Genomic DNA, 27,084 nt, shown 5'->3' with positions numbered 1-27,084 from the left:
CATCTTCCTCCTTCACCCACAGCATCTCTGACCCACACAGTCTTCCCCTTCATGCCATAATAAAGATAAACCCAAGCGAATCCCAGTCCATACTTCCACCTTCTTCCTTCCTTTCCAAAACCCACTCCTTTCTCACTTTCCTTTCCACTCCTCGACTCCCTAGACCCAACTGTCCTTACAACTAATCCCTACTGATACACTCTTATCCGCTGTAGTTCCACCACTGCCCATTTATTGCATTTATTACTAATCCTTAACAATACACTCACTTCTTTAGCCTCTACCACCCCATTCCATAAAACCTACTCCTTTTATCTCTAAGTGATTAATACACTGACTTCTGTCCCCTCTCCTCCCCCATTCTCTAAAACTTATTGCTCTTTTCACAAATTCCTTAATTCACAGAGCCCTCTACTCTACTCCACTCTGCCTCCTATCTAAATAACATAAAGGACCCCAAGCTCTGGTTTCCAGTTTCCACCTTCAACCAAATAAGCTATTATAAAGTACCTCTTTCCAGCTCCCCCAACATCTAAACCCACATTTCTGACCAGACCCTTCTTCCCCCACTAAAGATATTCCAGACAGACTCAAGCTCATAAATCCTGCCTCCACCTTCAACCAATCCATCCCTTCTAACAAGGCTTCTCAATGATCTCTTAATCCTATTATTTCACCCCCAATCCCCAAGCTGAATCTGCCTACTCTTAAACGAATCCCCATCTTCCTCCTCCAATCCACGCGCTTCCCAATTCCAACCACTCTTCCTCTAGTCGCAAGGATATGCAGTCTCCTTAATTTAGATGCCCTTAAGCGAACGCCAGTCCTCAGTTCTAGCTTCCATTTTCATTTTAATCTCTACCTGCTGTCCTTACTCTTAAATCCATTTTCATTTCAGCCTCTATCTGCTTCCCTTGTGGTACTCTTATCCCAGATTCTCCATCAGCCACAGACCAATAGAAAACTTAACCATTCTTCCTCCTTCAACCTCCCCATTCTTTCTAATTACAGCTTCTTTCTGCTCCCATAATTCTCTCATCAAAATCCCTAGCCCAATCTTGCAGCCCCAAACAAACCCCCTCTTTCGTGCCACTTCCCTACTTCAACAGCTGTACCGCGTCAAACTCAGCCTCTTTTTGTTCCCCAAATTTTCAGCTCTTATCCTCTAGTCCAATCTGCCAATCCCCGAACGAGCCCTATAACGTTGTTCCATCGTTCGTCAACCACTTAGGCCCTCTAAACCAGTCCCCTCCTCTTTGCCTCACATCCCCTCTAAACAAGCTTCCTTCTACTCCCCTAATTTTCTGCTCTTACCCCTCAGTCTATTCCATCTCACGCCGAACGAATCCTGCCCCTCCTTCCACCATCCTTCAACCAACTCATCCTCGGTAACCCAATCCCCTCCTGTTCCTTATTTTTCAGGTCTTACTCCCTAGATTCTCAATACCTCGAGTCAAGCAGCCTCCTACTCTCCTAATTCTTATTCCCTTGTCTCTCATTCTCTCTAACCTAACCCCATTCTGTTCTCCTAATGCTTTGGTCTTATCCCATGGCCCAAAACCTCACTGCTCCCCCAATTCTTTTATTTTATTCCTCAATCTATTCCAGCTGCCCCCAAACAAATCCTGTCCCTCGTTCCCTCATCCTTCAGTCAGCCCGCCTACTTGCCCAACCCACTCTTCCTTTACACGCCCAGCAGTTCCACCCCACGTTTATGTCCGGCAATTAAACCCTGGGAGGGAAATAGGTCAGGCCGGCTCCTCTCTGATGCCCTAAGTCCGTGGGAGAGGCTGGTGACTAATAAAATTATCTCCGGGCACCCCATTTACCGATGTCTACTTGGATAACTTGGGGGCGCGTTTCCCTTTTTGGGTTGGAAATGCCACGACGACTCCGGTTCTTGTTTCGTGTGTTTTTCGTAGAATTAAAAGGCGCCACGATCTGTTATAATAATTATCTGCTTTTAAAACGTGGAGTGCGTTTCGAATATGTCTGGAAATGCCACGAATCCTCCTACTGATTCGTGTAAGTTTTCAGTAATGCCACCAACTCAGTTACTGTTTTGTGCATGATTCCCGAATGCCACTATCAGAGTTATTATTATGCGTTTAATTTCGTAGCCTACGAATCGGTTCGTGTATATTTTCAAGAAAGCCACGACTCCATTATTTTGCGCACATTTTATGAATGCCATGGCTCGTGTTACTGTTTCGTATTCTTCGTGAACACTACAGAAATATCAAAACCTAAGCTATATTATTATGTCAGTTATTTACACCTGGGGTGCGTTTTCCGTGTACTGCAAGAACTCTTTTCTTGTATTTTTTTAAAAGAAATCATACGATCTCTAGTACTGCCGAGTTTTTTTCGTGTACAGTTTACGAAAATCACAACCTGAGACCACATAATGGGTGTACTTCTGTAATCTAGGGCTCGCTTGTCTGGTTTGGGAATGGGGAGACTCGTTACTCTTTACTACAGAATTATATTTTCAGGAATGCTCTGGCCCCTGTTACTGTATTGTGTATTGCTTTCAAAATGTTGCAACCCCAATGACTCCATCGTGTATGTTTTAGGAACACCTCGGCTGCATCTACTGTTGTGTGTGTGTGTGTGTGTGTGTGTGTGTGTGTGTGTGTGTGTGTGTGTGTGTGTGCGAGTAGGTTGGCGCAATTTCACGATCCGAAGTTTTAATGTGTCTACACTTATAAGCTACGGCTCGTTTCATATTAAATTCACGAAAGTCTCGTTCCAGGTAATTCCAATGTGGCTACGCTATTTGTACAACTCTAACCATGTTTTCTATATGCGTTACGACTGCCGACACCCTTGTTTAATTTTAACTGTCTCTACACATACACAGTTTAACTTGTCACTAAATATACAACTACTTTCTGGTGACTCTGAACTGAGTGACAAGGAAAATCGTTTATTTTAGCCCAAGAAATGATTCAGTATGTTGGGTGGTAATCACAGAACTTAGTAAACTGCTGGTGGTCGACAGAAATTATTCCAAAAGTTTTCCTGTCATTCCTAATTTTTGCCAGAGTGTCTGTGATGTTCACCCCCTCTTCCCAAGAGGGGAATTCTGTCTCCCGTTTGGGAGTTCCTTTAAAGCAAGATTCTGGAGTTATTCGCCTCTATTTAGCGGTACTTGTTAACGTGTAACGGCAAGAAATCAAGCTGTAATAAGGAGATTTATACAAAGTTATGGGTATATTCTAAAGATTTGTAATTTATACAATATTATATTGGCTAGAGAGGAAATTCTTAAGTTGCTCTTAAAGTGCAAAAAATTTGAATATGCAGTGTATCATCTATAACCAACAATACATAAAAAAGGCTACTATGACCATTATGGCCTTATCTGTTTAATCCCCTGAAACTACCAAATTTCCCTCAGAAGGAATTTTCCCCACCCTCCCAGTTGGGAAACCCTTGTATAGAGGGTGAAGACACTCCATCAGAATGTGGCCTATACGGGTTTTCATCATACTGGCTGCTGGGGTTTAATGCCCATACGAGGCCACTCATGGAAGAGCGACTGGTCACTCGCCTTAAATGACTGAACCAAGTACCCTAGCCTGGGACCCTAAATTTTGGACAACAGTTTCCTTGCATAACAGACGGCGCATATTTTGTAGTTGTCGGGATGCCGTAACTCCATGCTTTTATTCTTCTTTGACTACCTGCATAACCTGCACAGCGTTTCGTTAATTATGTTTTAGGAATGCCAACGAGGAAGATTATTTAAGTGCTTGCTGCAAAATGTGCCATAATGCTGATGCCTGAAGGTAACACAGTAAGAGAGAACGACAAAAAAATATCTTGAGTCAGGGGTAGAATGAAATACCGGTATGTAAGCAGTTTCAGACTGAGCTTGAGAGAGAGAGAGAGAGAGAGAGAGAGAGAGAGAGAGAGAGAGAGAGAGAGAGAGAGAGAGAGAGAGGAAACACACACACAGGAAGAATTTGCCAAAAAAGTTACAATTTTCTACCCACAAAAAGTCAGCCCAAATTTGCCCTCAACTCAAAATAAGCAGCCAAGCACGATATCACTTTACACTGTGAAGCAGCTGCCGTTTTAATGACCCTAATTATCCTTTTTACCTGTCAAAAGAGAACAGTAAATATGGAAATTCGATAACACCATAATTAATCACAATTGATGTAATTTCAGGAGCGCGCAGATCGGCCTGCCGAATGAGACGATAATGGAATGACCTTTTGTTCTCGCGCAAAAAATTAATTTGCAGAGTTAACAACAATTTAATTTCATGACTGGTTTAATTCGGGTGTTGGCAGCGAGACTGGACAGCCGCGCTATAATGTACGGCTAAAACATGCGCTCACCGTCAGCGCACATGTGATATCTCTGTTCAGTTTTATTTGGCTTATTCTCTTAACTGAATATGGTAGAAGGATAAATTAGTGGAGTGCTGTCATGATGGAAAAAAAAAAATCGCTAACACATCCCTGCTGGCTATGAAATATGTTACAGTAAATATATATATTTTTTACATGATGGCAATATGAAGCATACAATTACTGAGTATCAGTGAGATATTCGAGGAAGAGTGAGAGACTGGAAGGTAGGAAACAGCGTTGGTAAGGGATTGTCGGCTAGCGTTTGTTCGTGATAGTTTACCTCGTACAAGGAAAGGCGGCCTATGATGGAAGACTTAAAACAAGGAGAGAGAAAAATGTGCAATGTATGATGGAAGAAAACTGTCAACGTAGCAAAATATAGAATAACATTGGAGTACACAGGCAGTAGGCTGGGAGACCGAAAATGTAGCGAAAGGTTAATGTGGAGGAGCAAATAATGGAAGCCAGCCTATTAAGAATCCAAAAATGTAATAGAACTAGAGCGCAAAAGAAGGATGGAGTGTAAGAGAGGTGGAAGGATAAAGTGAACGAATAAATGAGCTAAGCCATGCCAGGATGAAGGACGAGAAAAGGGTGAAAGACGAGGCGCATGTGAGGCCAACCTAAAAATTAACAGATAAAAATACATAAATGAATAAAGGGGGTAGGGGGGTTTCAAGAATACTCCCCCAGTATCCCTGCTTGTCGTACGAGGCGACTAAAAGGGTTGGTGGTGGGTTAGTGCCCCACCCCGTAAAAAGAACTAACTAAAAAAGCAAATAAAGCGCCTCGGACCCGGACGGACCATACGTTGATGACTAAGGAACGGACAAAGGACATTCTGAGAGTAGGAACGTGGAATGTGAGAGGAGTGAATGATGAAGTGAAAGAGAGAGAGATTGTCCAGGTGCTTGAGGATGCAAAAGTGGATATATGTGGATTGACTGAAACTAAATGGAAAGGTGAAAGGATGAGAGAATGGGAATACGGTGTAGGTATATGTGCGGGAGTCAGTGAGAATGAGAGGGCAAGAGAGGGAGTATGTCTGATGATAAGCAAGAAGTGGAAGGAGAATATAAGAGAGTATGGAACAGTGGGTGCAAGGATTGTATGGGTGAGGATGAAAGTAGGTATACAAGCATGGGCGATTGTATGTGTATATGCTCCAACAGAGGATCGAGTGGCAAGAGTGAAAGATGAGTTTTGGGCGAGAGTAGAAGCATGTATGGACAAGTTTGAGAGGAGTTTAGAGAGTGCTGTTGATTGGAGACATGAATGGCAAAGTCGGGAATGTACGAGTGGATGGAGTGGTTGGTCAGTGGGGTGTGCCAGCGGAAGTAGATGGGAATGGTAGTGCTTTGGTGGACATCTGTGCTGGTAAGGGGTTGGCAATAGTTGCCAACACCTACTTTCGTCATAAGATGATCCACCGGTATACATGGAGAGTAATGAGGAGGATGGATGGTGAACTTGTTGAACGAAAGGCAATGATAGACTACGTGTGTGTGGATGAGCGAATGAGAAGACAAGTGTTGGATGCAAGGGTGTGGAGAGGGTGGGGGAATGGAGTCTCGGACCATCACTTAGTGATGGCCAAGGTAGAGCTGCAAAGAAAGTGGTTGAGGAGGCGAAGGGGAAGACAGGAGGAAGCAGCTCCTGTGAGAAGAGTGGAGAAATTGCAAGATAGTGAGAAGAGGACAGAGTATAAGAGCATAGTGGAAGAAAGATTGGGAAGGTATGAGCTAGAGCAGATGGAAGGGGTGGAAGACGTATGTAAGATATTCACGGAAGAGATAAGCACAGCGTGTGAGGCGGTTTGTGGAGTGAGGAGGAGATGCAAGGGTGTGCAAGGGACAGCATGGTGGAATGATGAGGTGAAACGAGCTGTGGAACAAAAGAAGAAGGCATATGGTGAATGGTTGGCGAGTAGAGGTAGGGGAGAAGATGAGAGAGAGAAGAGAGAAGTATATGTGAGCAGGAGAAGGAGGTTAAGAGACTGGTGAAGGAGAGTAAGAAGAAAGTGGATGAAGAGTTTGGGAGGAATCTGAGTGTGAAATGGAGGGAGAGTAAGAAATTGTTTTGGAAGGAGGTAAAGAAAGTAAGGCAGTGTGAAAGGGGAAATAGTAGGGGAGTGAAAGATAGGAATAATAGATTGTTGGTGGAGAAGAGAGAGAAATTGAGGAGATGGAAGGAGCACTTTGAGGATTTGTTGAATGTAGAGAGTGAGAGCAGTGTGAGTATAAGTGGTTGGGGAATGGCTGGGAGAAGAAGAGATGAGAGGAGGGAGGAAGAGATCAGTAGGTCGGAAGTAGTGGAAGCGATGAAGAAGATTAAGCTGGGAAAGGCCCCAGGAATTGATGGAGTGTGTGGTGAAATGCTTAGGTATGGGGGTGAGATTGTTGTGGAGTGGATATGGAAGTTGTGTAGATTGGCTTGGGAAGAGGGAAGGGTTCCAGAGGACTGGAAATCAGGTATAATTGTTCCTCTGTACAAAGGAAAAGGGGAGAGAGAAGTATGTGGTAACCATAGGGGTATTTGCCTTCTTAGTGTGACTGGTAAAATATATGGTAGAATACTCATTGATAGGGTTAGGCATATGACAGAGGAGCTAGTTGGAGAAGAACAAGGGGGATTTAGGAAGGGAAAAGGGTGTGTAGATCAGATATTTGTTCTAAGATGTTTAGTGGAGAAGTATCTAGAGAAGGGAAGGAAAGTGTACGCTGCCTTCATGGACTTGGAGAAAGCTTATGACAGAATAGATAGGAAAGGTATGTGGAAGGTATTAAGAATATATGGAGTGGAGGGGAAATTGTTGAGTGCTGTGAAGAGTATGTACGAGGGAGCTAGGGCTACGGTGCGAGTGGATGGTGAGCTGAGTGAGTTCTTTGATCTCAATGTGGGACTGAAACAGGGGTGTGTAATGTCTCCTTGGCTGTTTAATATATATATGGATGGGGTCGTAAAGGAGGTACAAGGTAGGGGCAGTGGATGTGGGGGTGGCCTTAATGAATGAGGGTGAGATTTGGAAGCTTCCGGTGTTGCTGTTTGCTGATGATACAGTATTGTTGAGTGAAGATGAATGGGAGTTGCAAGGTTTGGTGAATGAATTTGGGACAGTGTGTAGGAGGAGGAAGCTGAAAGTTAATGTAAACAAAAGTAAAGTTATGGTGTTTGAGAGGAATGAAGTCACAGAGTGTGCAGTGAGGTTGGATGGTGAGGATATGGAGAATGTGAGTGCATTCAAGTACTTGGGTAGTGTGATGAGTAAGGATGGAACTTTGGGGGATGAAGTACGTGAAAGGGTACAGCAGGGAAGGAAGGTTGTTGGCACACTGAAAGCAGTGATGAGAAATAGGGAGGTGAGTATGGAAGTTAAGAAGTCACTGCATGATGGTATTGTGATCCCTACCCTGACGTATGGAAGCGAGGCGTGGACCTTGCAAGAGGGGAACAAGTCAAGAGTGAGAGCAGTGGAAATGAGTTACTTGAGAGGAGCATGTGAGGACAGGGAGGGACAGGTTGACGAATGAAGAAGTGAAGGAACGTTGTGGGGTAGATGTGGATGTGGTTGAAAAGATTAGGAGAAATACACTGAGGTGGTTTGGACATGTGGAGAGGATGGAGAATGAAAGACTGACTAAGAGGGTGTATGTAGGTGAGGTGGAGGGAGGGAGAGGGAGGGGTAGACCGAGGATGAGGTGGAGGGATGGAGTTGAGAGGTATATGAGGGAGGGGGGGGTGAGTTGGGGGGAGGGGAGTCAAATGGTGGGTGACAGAGTGACTTGGAGGCGTTTTGTCTGCGGCCACCCTTTGCGGGATTAGGGCGTCGGGCTATAGATAGATAGATAGATAGACATGAAAAGGTGCAGCTACGAGTGACGGGAGGGGGTGGCAGTAAATCAGCCTATAACAGATAATTATGAGTTGTCGACGCCACCCTGGACGAACTCTTGGATCAGGCAGTGCACAGGACAGACAGAGAAAAAGCAGGACAGAATGGAAAGGGGGTGAGCAAGGCAGAGTGGCAAGAAGGAGAGCAACACAGAGTGACAAGAAGGAGAGCAAGGCAGAGTGACAAGAGGGAGGGCAAGGCAGAGTGGCAAGAGAGAAAGCAAGGCAGAGTGGCAAGAGGGAAAGCAAGGCAGAGTGGTAGGAGGGAAAGCAAGGCAGAGTGGCAGGAAGGAGCTGCAATAAGATATACACTGATACGCTTGGAGGCGCTATTGTGGTGGTCACCCTACATGAAGGGGTGGCCAACCAGCGGGCGGAGGGCTTATTATGGCTCGTCAGCAGTTTCTGGCCGGCCCCCAGTCCATAAATCAGGTAAATATCTCACAATTTATTCATTTTTTTAAAGAGATGAATCAAAATTTTAGTAATATATAATTTTGGTAATATGTATAATATTCCCAAGATTACTGCTGTTAAAGTCAGTGCTCTTGAAATCCTCATTCAGACCATGAATAAACAGGACAACAGTGCAAAAGATCGTGAGACACATGAACACATTACAGAGTTCTTGTTAATTTTGTGTCGTACTTTCCATGGCGTCGTAAAATGCGTTTCTATGTGTTTTTTTAAACAGATCTAATACGCTCGTACTAAAGACTTTAAACCCTCTTTCATTGTGGTATATTTTGTACAGTTAGAGAAGTAATACCTGGAATAATATTTTGCACTGCGCCATGGAGAAGCCTTTATGTTACATCTCTTCGTCCACATCTCAAAATGCTAAGTGTTTTAAGTGATGGGATACGCGTTTAGACTGCTGTACAGACGGTAAAAAACAAAAGTATCGCGCAGAAGGGGTACGATGATATCCAAAATGATCAATTTAGCTTGTGCTGTGCTTGGAAAATTAATTGATTATCATCTGAATAGGCATCCAGTAACAATATCAACCAAAAATTGTCATAAGAAACCTATGACACACTTATGTATGCATTTTTGACAAGGGGGAAAAATCATCAAACATTTCTAGAGTCCATCGTCCGTGGCGTCAAATTGTTTCGGGCCAAATGTGCACCGATACTTTTTCTATCGTGTGTACAGCCATAGTCCATGCTGTGCCTCACCTCACTTGCTCCAGTAGTGCTGTCGGTGTCCATGTGTGCAATGTTTGGGCCTTTCGGAAAAAATGATGCATCCTTTTCCTCGTGCAGTTAATAGGCATAAATTGAAGTCTTCTCTTTGTCTTGCCCTTGAACTCTGGGATCAGGTGCCTGGAAATGCATGAAAGACAGTCAAAACAAGTTGCTATTTCTACTAAGCACAAACACACACACACACACACACACACACACACACACACACACACACACAAATGAATACGACTGATTTTTGAGCTCATAAAAGCTGATTTCTCATGACTTAATTCCGCTTCGGAGAATGATTTTGAACTTTAAAGGGTAGAAAAAAGAATCATTAATTCTCTGAACAAGAAATATTTGAGCGAAAGACTATTAACAAGAGATATTTTTAAAAGTTGATTTGAAACTGTCTGAAGAAAGCAAGAAGATATTGAAACCTCACCGCAGTAAATGATTCAATACAATTAATACCACGTTATTATTATTATTATTATTATTATTATTATTATTATTACTTGAAGTGAGCCCCCAGACACTTCCTATTCAGGCACAAAGACTCTCTCTCTCTCTCTCTCTCTCTCTCTCTCTCTCTCTCTCTCTCTCTCTCCTCTTCATATTCAGCGAATGTGTTTTTCGGTTTAGTCTCCCCTCTTGACAACCCGCCCACATCACTTGCTCTCACGCATTTTTTATTACCAATCATTCGCTTTACTCTCACCAATTTCACTCACTCACTCACTTCCTTTACTCCAATCTATTTTGCTCCCACTTTACCCTCCCACTCATTTACTCCACTCACTTCAATCCCACTCTTTTTACTCCCACTCAGGCTACTCCTCCTCACTCTATTCCCATTCACTTTATTTCAGCTTTTCATCCATACTTCAGCTCACTCCAACTTACATTACTCCCGTTCACTTTACTCTCTTTACTCTCACTCACTCTACTCAATTACTCACTTCACTCACACTCTCCAAATTTACTCCCACTCACTTTCCTGTCATCACCTCTTTACCCTTGACCCTCCTACCACTACTCTCTCTCATTCACCCTCGCACTCACTTTTCTCCCACTCTATTTTCCTTCCACTCACCGTTCCCGCCCACACCTTCCTACGTCTCCTCTCTCACACTCACCTTTCTCCCTAATATCCCTCCCATTTCTGTCACACCCGCCTGCTCATGTGAATATTTGGAGGCGTAATTATTGCCGCTTGAGAGACGACGTGACAGGAGACAGGGTGATGGGAGACAGAGTGATGGGATAGGGTGATGGCAGACAGGATGAAGGGAGATAGGATAAAGGGAGATAGGATAAAGGGAGACAGGATGATAGGAGACATGATAAAGGGAGACAGACAGGATGGTGGTAAACAAAGGTGGTGAGAGGGAGACATCGACGTGCGAGAATAATGTAGACAAGTTTAATGACATGGTAACTTAAGGGTGCCAATACAACACAGATGATTACAAAGGGAGGCACACACACACACACACACACACACACACACACACACACACACACACACACACACACACACACACACACACAGTTATTTGTTCACCCGAGTTACCAAGGAGAATTATCTGAAAGGTCATCACAATGTTTAGATATGCTATTTGGAATTAAAGAGCACCCTGAGTTCCAGAAGCAATAATAATCTCACAAAGACCCAACTGCCGCAGTTTCCCAAACATTACATATATATAGATTTAAATTCTTTCATATAGGCTAATAGTGAATTTTCCTGATTTCTTACTTTCTATAACTCTATTTACGACTCAATTTACGCGTTATAAAGCCTCTCCCCTCCGTACCCACTGTCCCCACTACACAGTCAAATATCTCCACTCAGTTTCCATTGGTATGCTGTTTACGGGCAACTTCTGTACATATCTTACATAAAAATCCATACATCAAACAGAATATACGTGGAAGCGTTAATAGGATTGGAATATATTTAGCTCTGTAAACAACGCGTTAACTTTAGACTGACGAGGAATATAATAATTTGATAAGTTTGTAATTCAGGGAAAATCTCTCTCTCTCTCTCTCTCTCTCTCTCTCTCTCTCTCTCTCTCTCACACACACACACACAGGGTACCATTATCATCCAGGGGCACTAAGCATAAGTAGGCAATTAGATACTCATTGTTAAGTAAAGGATGGCGTCTGTTATTATCTTGTGCCTGTGAAGATGTTGCTCTGTCGTGTGAGTAAGGGGGCTGCGGAACGAGTGAGTGAGCGAGAAGTGAGTGAAAGAGTGGCTTCTGTGTGTGTGTGTGTGTGTGTGTGTGTGTGTGTGTGTGTGTGTGTGTGTGTGTGTGTGTGTGTGTAAGCAATCTGTGTTTATCTGTGGCCGTCAGTCTCTTCAAGTCGTATATTCATCTATATCCTCTTTCTCATTTTCACTTGCTCTTGCGTCTTATTTCTTCACTGCAAATCTCCCTCCAACTCCTCTTCCCATTCTCTTCACATCTCTCCCTTCTCCAACTGCTTTGCTCTTCCTCCTGTTCCTTCCTTCCTTCCTCCCATTCCTTCCCTCCTGCAATAAGCTCTATACCCTTCCTCCTCCTCGCACACTCTCCATGTCCTCTCTTCTAACATACTTTCCACATCCTTCATCTTCCCCTCGCACTCTCCACATCCTTTCTTCTCTTTCTCCAGTCTCTACATCCATCCTTCTCCTCTCACCCCACCACATCCTTCCTTCTCCTCTCACATTCTCCACATCCCTCCTACTCCTTTGTCTTTACACATCCTTTCTCCTCCTCCAACAAGCCCCTCCACAACTTTCGTCTCCTTCTACACCCTCCACATCCTTCTCCTCCCACTCCATCCACATCGTTCCTTCTCTCACTCCTTCCTTCCTCCCATTAATCTTATGCTCTCCCTTTTTCCCGACATCCTTCCTTCCCTTTGCTATTTCCCTTCTCCCACTCTCTCCAGTTCTTCCTTCCCTTCGTACCTCTTTCCTTCTCTTCTTGCAGTTCTCTCCTCCAGTTTTCCCATGGCTATTTACATGCTTTCTCCTCTTCCTCCTCCCAGTCCTAATAGCCTCTCCTTCATCCCATTCACCCTCCGCTTTTCCTCTCACTCACTCGCTCCAACTCTCTCCCTACCTCACGCTGACTTACTCCTACATGACCTTTCAACTTTCCTCCTCCCTCTCTCTCTCTCCCTCCTCGTCATTCCCTAGCTGCTCTTCCTCCTCCCTCCCTCTTTCCCATCTACTTATACTCTCCCTTCTCACTAAATCCTTACTTATTCTCTCTCTCCCTCTCATTCCCTCCCCCCTCTACCTCCTCTCTCTGTCTCAGTACTTCCTTTTTCTCACGCTCTCCTTGCCCTTCCTTATCCTTGTTCCCCAATTCCAACCCTGCTTTTCCTTTTCGTCTCTCCTCTTCCTAATTCTCCCCTTCTACTCGCTTTGTCCCATCTTCTCTCTCCTTTCTCATTTTCTTTCATTTTATTCTCTCCCTGCTCTTCTTCCTCCTCCTCCATCCCTCCCCATTTTTCCCTGATCATTTTTCTCCCCTTCTCACCGGTCATCTCACTCTCTTCTCAATATGCTCCTCTCCCTCCCATTCTCCCCCTCCTCTCTCTTCTAAAGGTTCAATTCTTCCTTTCCTCATCGCTCATCGCAATCTCCTGGTCCTGTTTCATTTCTCTACCATTCCCTACACCCTATATTCTTACATATTTTTCCCTACACACTGTCTGTTTCAGAGATTCTGTTTCCTCTTCCCACCCTTGTTTCTCTCTCTCTCTCTCTCTCTCCACCCTCTGACTACCGCCTCCCCCCGTCCCCTCACATAGCGGCGACCCAAAGCGGACCTACAGAGCATTAACAACATGGGTGATATTATTATTGTGTTTCACAGAGCACGAAGCAGTAAATCAAATTCGCTTCCTCATATCATCCTTGCCCTGTTTCTCTTCCTCTTCCTTTTCCTCCTCCTCTTCCTCTTCCTCTTCTTCATCTTCTTTTTCCTGCTCGTCCTTAACGCACCAAGCATTTTATTTTTTAGTCCTTTGTGGTACGAGAATCTGTTCTTTTTCCCCCCCTTTGTTTTTCGTACTCAAAGCTGGAGATACAGAACAATTAGAGATCAAGGAGGTAAGATTTGAGCAAGACGAAAAAAGAGGGGATGGAAATGGAGGAGGAATATGGTGTTGGTGGCGGTGGTGGTGGTGGTGATAATGATGTGCAGTGCAGTGAGATGCGATGTGGTGCCATATGATGATAAAATACGATGTGTGTGTGTGTGTGTGTGTGTGTGTGTGTGTGTGTGTGTGTGTGTGTGAGAGAGAGAGAGAGAGAGAGAGAGAGAAAGGATGATGATTACGTTGAGGGTGGAAGTGGTGATAAAGGTGGTGATGGTGATAATGAATGATGATGATGATTACTACGACAACGAAGGCGATGACGATCATGATGACGATGATACGGAGATGAATAAAGGGATAATGGAGAATGAAAAATGGAAGAGGAGGAAGGGGAGGAGAAAGTACGCGGAGAGAGGGAGGGCGAGGAGGATGTGATGCGAGAAATACGAAAAGAAGGAGAAAAGGGAGTTGAAGGAAAACAAAAAAATTGGAGGAGGAGGAGGAGGAGAAGGAAAAGACGTAGAACTAAGAGGACAAGGAGGAGAAACTTTGCAGGAAGAGACATAAGAGAAGAAGTATGCAGCAAAGCAGATAGAAAAAGAAGAGGATGAGAAGAAAGCGAGCGAGAGAAGGAAGAGGATGAAAAGGAGCAAAGTGAGCTAAAAGAGGAATGGGAGTCGGAAGAAATGGAGGGTGAGGAAAAAGTGGAGGGTGAGGAAAATGAGGAGGAAAAGCTGAGGAAAAAGAGTAAGGAGGAGGAGGAGGGAGCTGAAAAACTTGCGTCCTGTTTGGGAGAGGGAGGGCACCTAAGGCTCCACCGTGGAAGGCTACACTATGAGCAAGGGAATGTGCTCTAATGCTCCAGGTCCCCTTCACGACACAACGCGGAACCAAACCTCCCATCCTAGCTCCCTTACTTGCCTATCACCCCCCTTCCCTCCTTCCTTAGCTCCCTCACTTATCTATCTCCCCCTCCATTCCCTCTCTAGCTCTCTCACTTATCTACCCCTCCTTTCCCTCCCTAGCTCCCTCACTTACCTAGCTACGCCCTTTCTTCCCTCCCTAGCTCTCTCACTTACTTATCTGCCCTCTCCTTTCCCTCCCTAGCACCCTCACTTGCCCATCACTCTCCTACCCTCCCTCCCTCCCTAGCTTCCTTACTTACCTATCACTCCCCTTCCCCTCACTCCCTGGCTCCCTCAATTGCTTATAACCCCCTCTCCCCTCCTTTTCTAATTCTCTCACTTACCTATCACCCCTTTCCCTCCCTACCTACCTCCCTCACTTAACACTTCCTCCCCTCTCTTCCCCCCTCTAGCTCCCTCATGTACCTAACACCCCTCCCCTCTCTCCCTAGCACTCTCACTTACCTCTCATCCCCTTCTAACCCTGTCTGGTTCCCATCCCCTCACTTATCAACCCCTCCCCGTCTCCCCTCGCCCCACCTGTTTCTGCCCTCTCAAGGGAGGTACCCACTGGAAAAAGGTCACACTGTAATCAACTTGTATCCATGGTGCAGGAGAAGGACGCCTCCATGCTGTGACAACGACACAGCCAAGCGGCTTCGCTGTCCGGTCATACAAACATCCTTCAACTTCCTTACTATCTCGCGAAAAGAGGATGGTGGACTGATTGAAGAGTTATCTGAACCTGCTGTACACCGGGTTCAGATTTCAAATGAACATGGGAGCAAAATCTACCCCTCCCTACACCTATGTACTCGTATAAGGCGCTGTGTGAGAGAGGGTTCATTTCCAGAGGTAGAGTAGTGCTTCTGGGGCTTAGGGCTTGGCTGCCTTTCACAGCCGACAGAAAACGGCTTCAGCGAGCATAAAAGATTTACTCCCCATGCCGGTGCTTTTTTTTTCTTTTTTCTTTTTTTCTTTTTTTTTTTTAAATAATGTGTCCGACTCTGGCCATAGGCTTCATAGCCTGCTCCCAAGGCCCAGTAGTCCTCCTACATACCATACACCTCTACATGTCACCACTTCGTCGCTAACACCCATCGTTCATATTGAATACATGCTAGGGCTGTCTCATACATGACTGGTGTATTGGTATTAGCGGGGGTATTTTTACGACATGTCGGCGGGCCTTCTGGTACATCGGTGAAGTCTGCTTTTTATGAAATTCAAATCCTTATACTGTTCCCTGCTCCAGTGGGGATTTGAACCTGGGTCCAGTAGGACTGCAGGCCACCTCTCTACCGATCGAGCCACCTCCTCCCCTAAGGGAGGGACCCCTTCAAGTGGTGGCACCGATCTAACTGGGTGACTCCACTGTGACAAGTGTCCCTCATTTTCCTCCCTATCCAGCTAAAAGGAACGGGCGAACTGCAAAAGAAAGGTGATTTTTGCCTGCGACTCACTGGGTTCACGTTTATAGGAGCCTGGGATTGCTGCTGCTTCAACTACTACTACTACTATTGCTACTGCCACCTATGTCTGGCGCGTGCATTCCGGCCGCTACAGTATACCGTATACAGGGTGGTCCGTACATAGCGACCCCTTGAATAACGTGCATGTTGAGGGAGTGCTGGTTTGGTGGTGTAGGGAGTGAAGACATCATGGCTGTCTCATAATATTACCAATCGCCCATGCAATTCGTGGATGTAAAAACCGAAGCAAGCAATTAGGTGTAAAAAAAATCAATCTCGCAATCAATTCGTGTTAAAAAGCGACCAAGCAATCAGTAGACATAAAACATCAACCATGCAATCCGTGACCGTAACATATCTACTATGCAATCAGTGGACGTAAAAAGACGACCTTGCAATCAGTGGACGTAAAAGAGCTGATACTAAAACATGAAAATCGTCAAGCGAGTAAGAAAACTATGCAAAGTAGCCACTGGTATGACTGAATGGGCCGTCTCAGCAACACACAAGGATTCGTCAGCGGAGGGGCAAAGGGGTGTAATATATGGACCATCCTGAACAGTAAATATCTTCAATACGATGGCGATTTCAATTCACTCTTCCTCTGTCCAGATTTTATACAGCCAAGATTTTTTTTTTTTAAATACAGAAAGGGTGAGATAAACATTTCCATAACCCCCCACCCTTTCCACCACAAGACACATCCTTTAAGATGAACAAAATCTTCTTGGATGGACTTAAAATAAATAAGGTGTCATTGTACTGAAAGAATTAAAGCCTCTGATGGCCGGGTATGGAACTGCGAATCATCCCATGTTCCATTCCAACAAGGGCTGGGAATTGGAACGATCAGTACAATGTCATCAAGTGTTTCTTTCATGAATTAAAAAAAAAAAAAAAAAAAAGTGCGCAACTTCTCCCGTAAAAAAAAAGAAAATATTGAAGCCAAAATCAACATCTGTACACTTCAAGATGCCTGGACATATTGAGAATAAACTACTAGAGGTCATAGGCAGTGGAAAATACAGACCAAACAATACAGATTAAATACGCATGCGAAAGAGTACAGGTATGCTCTTATAGTACAGAGTTGAACAGGAAATGTGTGTGTGTGTGTGTGTGTGTGTGTGTGTGTGTGTGTGTGTGTGTGTGTGTGTGTGTGTGTGTGTGTGTGTGTGTGTGTGTGTGTGTGTGTGTGTGTGTGCGTGTGTGCGTGTGCGCGCGCGCGCGCGCGTGTACGTGCGTGCGTGCGTCCAATGTAGATGGGATGAACGCAGAAAATTCATAAAAAAGTGATACGAAGAGCATCATAAAAAAAATAAATAAATAAATAAAGAGAAGCAGGCTGAAGAATGCCAATGAGAGGCAGGACGCTGATAAAACGAAAAGGTTCAGACTCCACCCTGTTAAGAGTAAACTTTGTGTGTTGACTCCCACACATGAGAACACTCAGTCGAAGTTCACTCGATCTTAGTGTTACTCGTTTACTGCCAAACACCTACTCCAGCACACACACACCCAAAGTCAGGTTTCATCTACATTTCAAAAGGTTCTCACACCAGCACCCGTGCGTGACTGAATGGAGACCACCTCCTGTGACAGAGTGGTGCCTCCAGGCCCGACGTATCAGTTGCCCTTTGACAACTGTCAGTCACAGTTTCAAAGTGTCTGGTAGATCTGTCCGCCCATGTCTGCCGTGTAGAATACCTGCATAAAGTATCCTTGCTTTTCCCGTCCTGATATTTTGAAACAGTGGATTTTATTAAGACTCTCCAGTAAACTCTCTCGGTCTTAACATTTTGAAGTAATGGATTAAAAAATATATATATATCATCTTACTTGCGCACAACCCGGCCATTTCTCTTTTTGCAGCATAAAAATGAACTTATCATCATCATCACCATCATCATCACATCATCATAATCTTCACCATCATCATCATCATCATTCTTCTTTTCCTATCTGCAGGTGGAGTGAGGTAAGGTACAAACAGCCAGGAAAAGAGAAAGCATACGATAGTGGTAGAACTAATCAAGAGAATGTCCAGTGGCATGGGCTACACACCCATTCATTTACCATTCAAACTTCCCGAATTCTGGCATCACCTGACAGGCACACTTATCCACACGTCACTTCATATTTACCTATACAACAGAGACAGTTAGACAGCTGTCAAATTAAAAAAAGGGGTGCCGAACCCTTTTCATACACTACTCCGTGCAAAATTCTTCCAGACAACTCGATCCCTTGGTGGTTCAATGGGGTCATCAACTTTAATATCTCTTTCTCACACTCTCGTTTACCATATCCATCCACATACTTGGCATGCTACGCCTCCTCCAACCTTCAGACTCACTCAGACATACCCTTTTCGCCACTCTTTTTCATATCCATTCTCTCCACATGACCATGCCCTCTAAACACACGCCTTGATCCTGGATTTCCTTATTCCGCAACTATCGCTAATCACGTTATTCCTTATCCTATATCCAATCTCCTCACTCTATACACACTCCTCAACGGCCCCGTTTCCACTGCCCTTACTCCTTACTTTTCATTTTCATGCCACACTAGTCTCACACTCGTATATTAGTGTACGTACTAAAGTGACAAACTTAACGCAAGCCTCTCGCAGCCGCCACATTCAGACCTCTTCTTTTCAAGGCTTTCACAGCACCATCCACTTTCCCTCCCTATGGCACTTTACTTCCCACTTCTTCTCCACAACCACCTCCTCTTTTCAATCACTGCAACCATGTACTTAAATTTTCTCACAAATTCAACTCTTTATATAAAGTGTGAAATAAGGTTACACATTCAGAAATATTCGTTTAACGGACAAGTAAAACAAACTGCAATAGCGCTCAGTGTGACGCTGTCAAGCACGTAGGTAAGGATAATATTTTTTGGTATTAGTGCAGATCGGCTGCAACAATTTATTCGCTCATAGCCCTCTTTTCAAGTCAATATTAAACTCTTGACACCGTGGTTTACATCCTCTAAAATATACAGTACTTAAAACTGAGGATTTTTTTTTTTTTTTTTTTTTTTTTTTTACAGCCGTGATATTGATGTCTGTGTTTGTCCTTTAGTGCTACTGACCGAGGACACTGTCCCTTTCACGTACAGAGAAATCCTATCGTCAGGTGATGCTATTCGACTGCTTTGCCGTCCTAAGAGAGCTAAAATGTCTGGCAACCTTTTCAGGAACTGAGAACTCCCATCCATTTTAATCATGCTGCCGCCAGTTCATTAAAAAGGGATGTGATGAAAACAGTTATTTGTATCAGCCCGGATGATTTCCAGTGGGGGGATGGGATCTGCTGCTTGGAGGGAGAGTGAACGCCAGAATTAACTCATACCAAAGCATGTCAAGTACGTGTGGGAATGCCATTAATGAGAGCAGTGAAATGTGAACGTGGGATAATTTTACTGTCGAAATTTATACACAGGGTGGCCCATAAATGGCGTTCCCCTGGTAACTCGCCTGACGGTATCTTGAGTGTTGTGAAGACGGCTAAGTTTGCTGGTGTTGGCGTGGTGTGGCATTAAGAGTAGGAAATGAATGAATGTTGCAGAAAAGACATTGATAACGCTGACTGAGCTGTCCAGGCAACACAAGAAATTGCCCGGGGGAATGGAAGAGCATTATATAAGGACTGCCCTATATATCTTCTGATGAATCAACAGGGTCGATACATATGGAAATATAAAAGAGTACAATACATACTATTAGTACCCATGGTTCAGATTTTTACCCCCATACTCGGGCAGACACAGATTGGGAGGCAAATGGGCTACCAGTAACCCACCGTGGCGACTGGTCGTAAAGAAGTAACATAAACTCGTGAACAAAACGATCTCGACACTAAGATCTCTTCGTTGTTGAAAAACATGACAATGATGAATGGATGTTGACTGAACTGACTTTTTTTTTTTCTAGAGATGGAGCAAAATCAATAAAATAGTACACAGAAATTATAATACACTGCGTCCATCCTTCAGAAACGTTTGCAGTTCCTTTTCGTATAGCCTATCCATAGCCTTTTTGTTTGGTCTTGGAAATGAGACACGAAAACCCCAAGGGAACTTCAACATGTGACACATTTCGATAACTACCAGACAACTAGGCCGTAAAGTAGTGTCGTTATAATAATGAATAATATGACACTGTGGTAACATAAAGTTAAATGGGATTATTACTGTCAGCACCGCCTTTCCCAGCAGCGACAGTAATTTACTTTGGCTAATCCCGTCCCGCTTTAATCAGCTTAGGTGCGTTAGCCTATACGAAATGCGAGAGAGTCAGTTCGAATTCACGTGGAGAGAAGACTTCCCACAAGGAGAACGGGAGATTAGAAGGCATTACGATGGCACACGTGAGAATAGTGAAGTTGGCATCCTTAAGCCTAGGAGATGACCCGGTGGTAAGGGAGATGCTGAAGATGGAGGGGACGCAAACAGGGTGATGACAGTGGAACGGATCAGCGAAGGTACATGCGCGATATCAGAAAATTTTATATGTAGTTGAGGGTATCCTATTGGTCTCTGTTTCATGTCACCTTTTTAAAATTTTATACTGCTAAGACGAACGAAATGAAAAGTAAAAAAAAAAAAAAATGCCTATAAAAGTTCAGTGGTTACCTACAAGCTACGGTTTTCTCCAATTTACAGCACCAGGTTTGAGAGAGAGAGAGAGAGAGAGAGAGAGAGAGAGAGAAATATCTTTATATGCACGACATGATAATGGGATGAAAAAAATGGGATGTAAACTGTGGATCATTCAAGCATACGCAACGACCAAACCCGCGCTGATTAATACATACGAAGGTGGATTCAACAGCTTCAGTTCCGAAAGTTTTTATTTATCCATTCCGTTTATTAATTACAGGCGGGCGAGCACACATCTCACCGATATGTTGTCGCGTAAATGAGACAGTTCTAGTTTACGGATGGCTAAATTCTTGAAGTCTTGGTCGTCACTACGGAACTGGATATAAATCGTCAGAATATGTATAATGATTATGTTTTCTTGTCCTGAAAGGGTTAAGAGGGATTTATTTTAGGGAAGCAAGCTCATCGTATCTCAGTTACGGAGGCTTCATTAACGACGATAAAAATTTTGGGCTTGCTTATTGTAATCCCTTATTGTAATCCCTTCAGTACGATTACTTATTTCATTTATTTATTCTTGTTAACTCGAATGATTTTATATACAGTACATTTGAAAACCTCTCGTAGTAAAGTGATAAAGGAAGCTGTATTTGGCCTCTCGACTGAAAAGAAAGTAAAGTTGAATAAAGCTGTCTAGAGGTAGCAAGAACAAAAGAAAAAGTCACCAGAGTGAAGGAGTTAATAATACGGTTCACGGAGGAGGCGATGCTTTTCCAGAGCTGACAGAAATAATACTGCTGTTAGAGTATGATGGCTAACATTTTGGCCATGAAAAGGGTTAATGGGGATGTGTTTTTGAGCAAGGGAGACAGGACGCCATTCCAGAGTCAGATGATATCGTCTGCCAGTAGCTCAAGGAAACAGTTCACCTTTTCAAGACGTAAAAACCTAATCTTAGTTTCTTGCTACCGCCAGACAATTTTACTTAACTCCGGAGGGGCTTCTCGTCCTCTGTAGTAAACATGTTTCGAACGATGAGCAATCTTAACACTTATTCTTCAGTTATTGTATCTCACGTCTTGAACAGGTTGCTTGAATTTGATATCCCTAGGAGGACAGGACGACAATCCTAAGCGGAATAATATAATCACAATAAAACAATAACGGTTTCTCATGTTCGGACAGGAGTAAAAGGTATTTGGTACGAGCAATTTCCACGCTGAGAGAGGAACTATTCTGGCTGGGTGCTCAGTGAAGGCTCTTACTTTCTCCTTGCGTGCGCCTAGAGTCTACAGCCCGAAACATAAGCAATGACGGGTAATTGTTGCTACAGTAGCATGCCCTTTTATTTGTACGCATACGATCTCACTCTGTCTGTTCTGTCGATGACACGTATAAACACTGACACACACGAACATATTCACAACAATATTTCAAAATCCACATGTCTCATTCTCCCTACCGATACCCCATTCGTAATTCGTCACCAAATGGAATTAATAGTTCTGGCTACCATTCTCCTCCACAGAAGGTCGAGTCCTGCAGTAGACCTAAAATGGACAATTACTGTTACAGTTATACTTGAGCTGAATGTAATCGTCTGAAGGATGGCTAAAAAAGCAATCACAAATGTTCACGCCCAGGAGGAGTAAACAAGTTTAATGCTTTTTTGTTTTTTTTTTATTCACTTAGCGTCAGTATTTACTATTCAGTACTAACCCTTGATCTATGGAAAACGATTAGGATTAAAATCAGCAAAATATGTGAGTTAATGAAGTGCTTTTAATTCTTCCAGTTCCTCCCGGGCCGCCGACGATCCTGTGGGGCGGACGTGTGGTGAGGGTGGTGGGTCCGCTGGGTGAGGGTGAGAAGGCCGACCTCACCTGCCGCAGCACAGGAGGCCGACCCTCGCCCACCCTCACATGGACACGCAGGGGTCAGCGCCTCCAGCCACTGCATTACAACTCCACCCTGGACCTCGAGACAGGTAAAGTTAATTTCGCCCACCCTCCATCACTTTAACAGCAGCCACGGGGCAACAATATGGACGCCACCACCTGCTACCAAACATTACTCACTCGAGGCTCGGGTGGCCACAAATGAAAATAAACAGCAACACACGAATGTATTTTTCCCCTTTACCAATACCAAACGTCTTAGTATGCAATGTGTAATAACGCACCCTTCTAGAAGCCTTGCGTTTCCCTGATATAAATGGGCCAATCCCATACCTCGAATGCTAAGTCGTGGCTACGTGAAATTCAATACGCCTCACCTATGAGGTAATAATAAAAATAAAAACAATAACAACAACAACAACAACAACAATAATAATAATAATAATAATAATATAAAGGCTTGTAGTAATGCCTATCGACCGCACGAGGGTCATTAAGGCAGAAAGTCAGTTTTTGCTAGGTTCCAATTTTCCCCAAGAATACGACATAGAGCATAACAACGCCCCCTTCACCAGCACAGCACGTCTCTCTCCACCTTCCACACATCCAGACCAACACGTCTCTCTCCGCCTTCCACCCACCCAGTCCAACACGTCACCCTCAGCCTTCCACCCACCCAGTCCCGCTTCATGTAGTTAGGGAACTTCTTCGCTCACAAGGCGATTAAAAACTCCACCTGAGGATACCGTCTCTTCTTATTTACTTAAAGTATCTCTCCATTTTGCATACAATATAGCCTCTCATTAATCCCTTCATTCTGAGCACGTCTTTTGTACAGCATTTCATCTTAGTACCACAAGATTTTTATTTAGATAATGAATGTGTCTTTTAATGAGGAGTTTTTCACAACTCAAACCCCTTCACTAATATGAGGATTTCTGTTTTATTTCCGCTGCCTCCTGAATGTTTGTTTAAATTCAGGAAGGACCTCTGACTGAAGAGATTAAAACTACGGTACCTTCATTAGTCCCTTCAGAACAGGCACCTTTTATGATTTATTCTCATGATTCTGGTGACCATGTCGGTAGCGGATGAGTCTATCAGTCCCCCCGATATGGCTGACATTAAATAGGGGAGGAGTAGCTTGACCGCTCAAGTATTATCTCATGTTCGCACCGTGTCAAGGTTCTTTCAGTGACAAAACAAATTCGCCGTCACTCACAAACACAGCCACTCATAAAACAAATTTCCAAGTGCACTTCTCACCGCAAAATGAAAAAAGAACTTTCTACCCTTACTTGAAATATTGGCTGGGCACAGGCCACACCTCACTGACGAAAAAGTAGTATTTCTCGGCCATACAAATCTGTTACTTTCAAGACCCGTAAAATACGGCTTGAACCTGTATAGCACCACTGCCTGCCAGTGACAGGCTTGTGAGAGTCGGTCGCAACAAAACATCCATATATGTTGTATTCTTCCTACTGCCAGACAATTTTATTCAGCTCTGGGAAGACTTTGCAGCGTAAGGGTTAGATACGATTTCCATTAACCTTTCATTACGATTAATTGTATTTTTTAGCTTTACTATCGTCACTACTTATTCAACTCACAAGGAAGCTCTTTTCTTGAAGAAATAAATATCAATCTCCATTAATCCATTAACGATAATGACAATCTTTTTATATTATTCCTGTTACCAGCACACAATACAGTTTACGTTTACTCAGAAAGGACCCCATGTAATAAAGGAGTTAGAACATCTCTCCACTCCGCACACACCGTAGATTTTTACGAATTCTTTTGTTACGATGACTCAATTCCTATTTAAGTTTTTCCGCCACCGGGCGTTGATATTCGGCTAAAGAGACTTTTCCAGCTGGACGTGTTAATAACAACATTCATTAACTTCTCACTATTCGAGATCTCCCTATGACTATAATATAGTTTGGAAACATCAAAAGTCAAGCATGAAGACATCATTGTAGTGAAGGGGTTAACGACATGGAATCGCCCCCGCCCCCCTAGGTGATAGAAAACTTGATTATACTAAAGGTCGTATTCTGAGTAGCATACGAGGCTTCCTAACACCTTTTTCTGACCGATTTATTACATATATTACGCCCTGACATTCCCTCGTGTGTTATTTATATCGTTACAACACCGACACAGTTTGCGAGAATGATACACACCAGGATACTCAGGTGTAATGTGCAGAATAAATCGCTAGGGAGAGTTACCAAATCCCAGTGTGTGTGTGTGTGTGTGTGTGTGTGTGTAATTCACCGGGTCGGTCATTACACTTGATGGTCGTGATCGTCAGCTTTTTACCTTCCCGGAAGGGAGCTGAGAGCTCATAAGTCCGATCTAAGGGCAAGGCTGTGCCCTTCACACACCCACACACCCGTCCCCTTGCTCAAGGGGGACAGTAACCACCCACTTCATCAGTGAAACTTTTCGCAACCTGAGCGAGGCGCGAACTCCCGTCCACCAGTTGGCAAGCGAGAACGTTACCACTGCGCCAGCGAGCGGTGTGTGTGTGTGTGTGTGTGTGTGTGTGTGTGTGTGTGTGTGTGTGTGTGTTTATTCCCCCAATCCCTCCCCTTTCTTCTCCCTCTCCCATCCTACTGTCCCAACAATCCCCTCTCCCCTTCTCCCATCTTCCCTTTCCCTCTCTTCATATTGACTTTTCCTCTGGGCATTTTCCCTGTTTTTCAGCAAGCGTTTTACTTTTCTATTTTTTCTATTCATTTTTTGACAAGTTAACAAGAATGGTGGCGCGAGAGAAGGAAAAATATGATTCTCTCTCCCATAGGCAAACGAGAATAACTTCGTCTGTCCTTTTATTGTCATCCGTAACTTTCTTTATATTTTTTGAACATTTAGTACATTATTTATTGGCTCACTTATTTCGTTTTACATCATTTAGCTTTTTATGGAGTGTTTTTCCTGTTCTTTATGTAGCACAGTACATTATTAATTGCCTTACACAGTTCACTTTATGGTAAGGCATTTTCGCGACAAAATCCCGGTTGTGTAATACGTTCCTAGATCACTGACTACGTTACTTAGTGCATTTCTTACTTTGTTTTTAATACATCATCTTGCTATCGGCAGACAATTATAGTAAACGAGACAAGGATTCGGGGAACATCCAACCATCTTCAAATTACTACGTTTTGTTCACTTTAACTTGGCCTAGAATTGTCATCTCCCCATCTTGAAAATCAATCTGTAACACAACCGCTAGAATATTATGCTAGTCACGAAGAAGTGCGATGGGAAGGATGTAAAACAGCAGTATTGTGTTATTCCGGCGTTGAGTTACGGGAAATAGGCTGGGAAGGGACGAAAACCTTGGCCACGTTAAGGTGAAAGGATTATAGTTACTAACGCTCTATAAGATGACATTGGATAATTTATTTATTAATTTTTTGATTCCTCCAGATGATAGTTTAGGAGACACACCTCGTAGTGAAGGGGTCAGAAGCAACCTCCACTACCTCTTCAGGACGACGACTTCTCAATTTTATCTACGTCTTGCGCCACCAGACGATTTTATTCATTTTAAGACAAATCTCACGTAGTGAAAGGGATAAAACTTGATCATAGAGCGAACTAATTCCTTCATTTTTGTCTCTCTTCGCAGTATAAAATGTAGAGGCAGTGAAAACAAAATGCTTATATCCTTTTACTAAACATATTGAGGCCTTGAATCCGGTGACGTATTTGATGGTTTACACTTACTTCCCTTAGGCGACTTGGTGCAGTGGAGGATCTCGTGTAGCAGGGGTGAGGTGAAGGTGTGTAAATGAAGGGGTGAGGTGAAGGGGTGTAGTCATGGGGTGTAGTGAAGGAGTAAATAAAATCGCCCGAAGGAAGCAAGATTGATTAGAAACAGGTCATCGGAGTGAAGAGGTTAACAGAGACTTTCCAACCCTTTTCACTCCCAGGGGTGTTTTCTAAGCAAAGTGAAAGGAGCCATTGTACTGAAGAGATTAAGACTCGAACTCCCGTCGTTAAGGAAGCTCCATAGCACCTCTTCCTAAGTGAGTTATTTTGCCTATTACTCATTAATATCCTCTTCTGTGCCATTTAAATCACTTCAGCATCACCATTTTCAGGACAAAATACAAATCGATATTAAAAAGCCGCATCCAAGAAAAAAAATCGCTAAGGAAAAGATGCTGAAGAGATTCCTTACGTGACAATACCGACTTAAGAGAATTGTAAGACGCTAACAACCCTCTCATCTCATTCCACAAGCAGGATTTTCTTCTTATCTGAATATTTGTGTCAACTGGTAGGAGTAATTGAATCGTCCATGGTTGCAAAAATACATATGTCTGTCGATAGTAAAAGTAATATCATTAGGCGGAAGAAAGGGGGAAAAAAAATAAGCTGTGGGTAAAAAGGAAAAAGTATTCTGTGGGTAGAGGGGAAAAATAAACTGTGGGTAAAAAGGAAAAAGTATTCTGTGGGTAGAGGGGAAAAATATGCTGTGGGTAGAGGGAAATAAGCTGTGGGTAAAAAGGAAAAAAAATACGCTGTGGGAAAGGGGAAAAAATAAGCTGTGGACAGAAAGGAAAACAATAAGCTGTGGGTAGAAACGAAAAAAAGCTGTGGGT

The 27,084-nt window shown here is 43.6% G+C and overlaps 1 protein-coding gene across 1 annotated transcript in view; it reads left to right on the top strand.

Moving 5' to 3' along the window:
* The window catches only part of LOC145404722 (uncharacterized), a 385,254-nt gene that overhangs the window by 212,160 nt on the left and 146,010 nt on the right, over positions 1 to 27,084 (top strand). The window contains exon 4 of the mRNA XM_080276272.1: positions 22,354 to 22,545. Within this exon, the coding sequence (XP_080132398.1) occupies positions 22,354 to 22,545 (192 nt within the window). The remainder of the gene's footprint in view (positions 1 to 22,353; positions 22,546 to 27,084) is intronic.

Source organism: Coenobita brevimanus, chromosome 64, assembly GCF_032717465.1.
Source record: "Coenobita brevimanus isolate Jiangsu-jjx chromosome 64, ASM3271746v2, whole genome shotgun sequence".
NCBI classification, from domain to species: Eukaryota; Metazoa; Arthropoda; class Malacostraca; order Decapoda; family Coenobitidae; genus Coenobita; species Coenobita brevimanus.
This window is presented reverse-complemented; position numbering and strand designations above follow the sequence as displayed.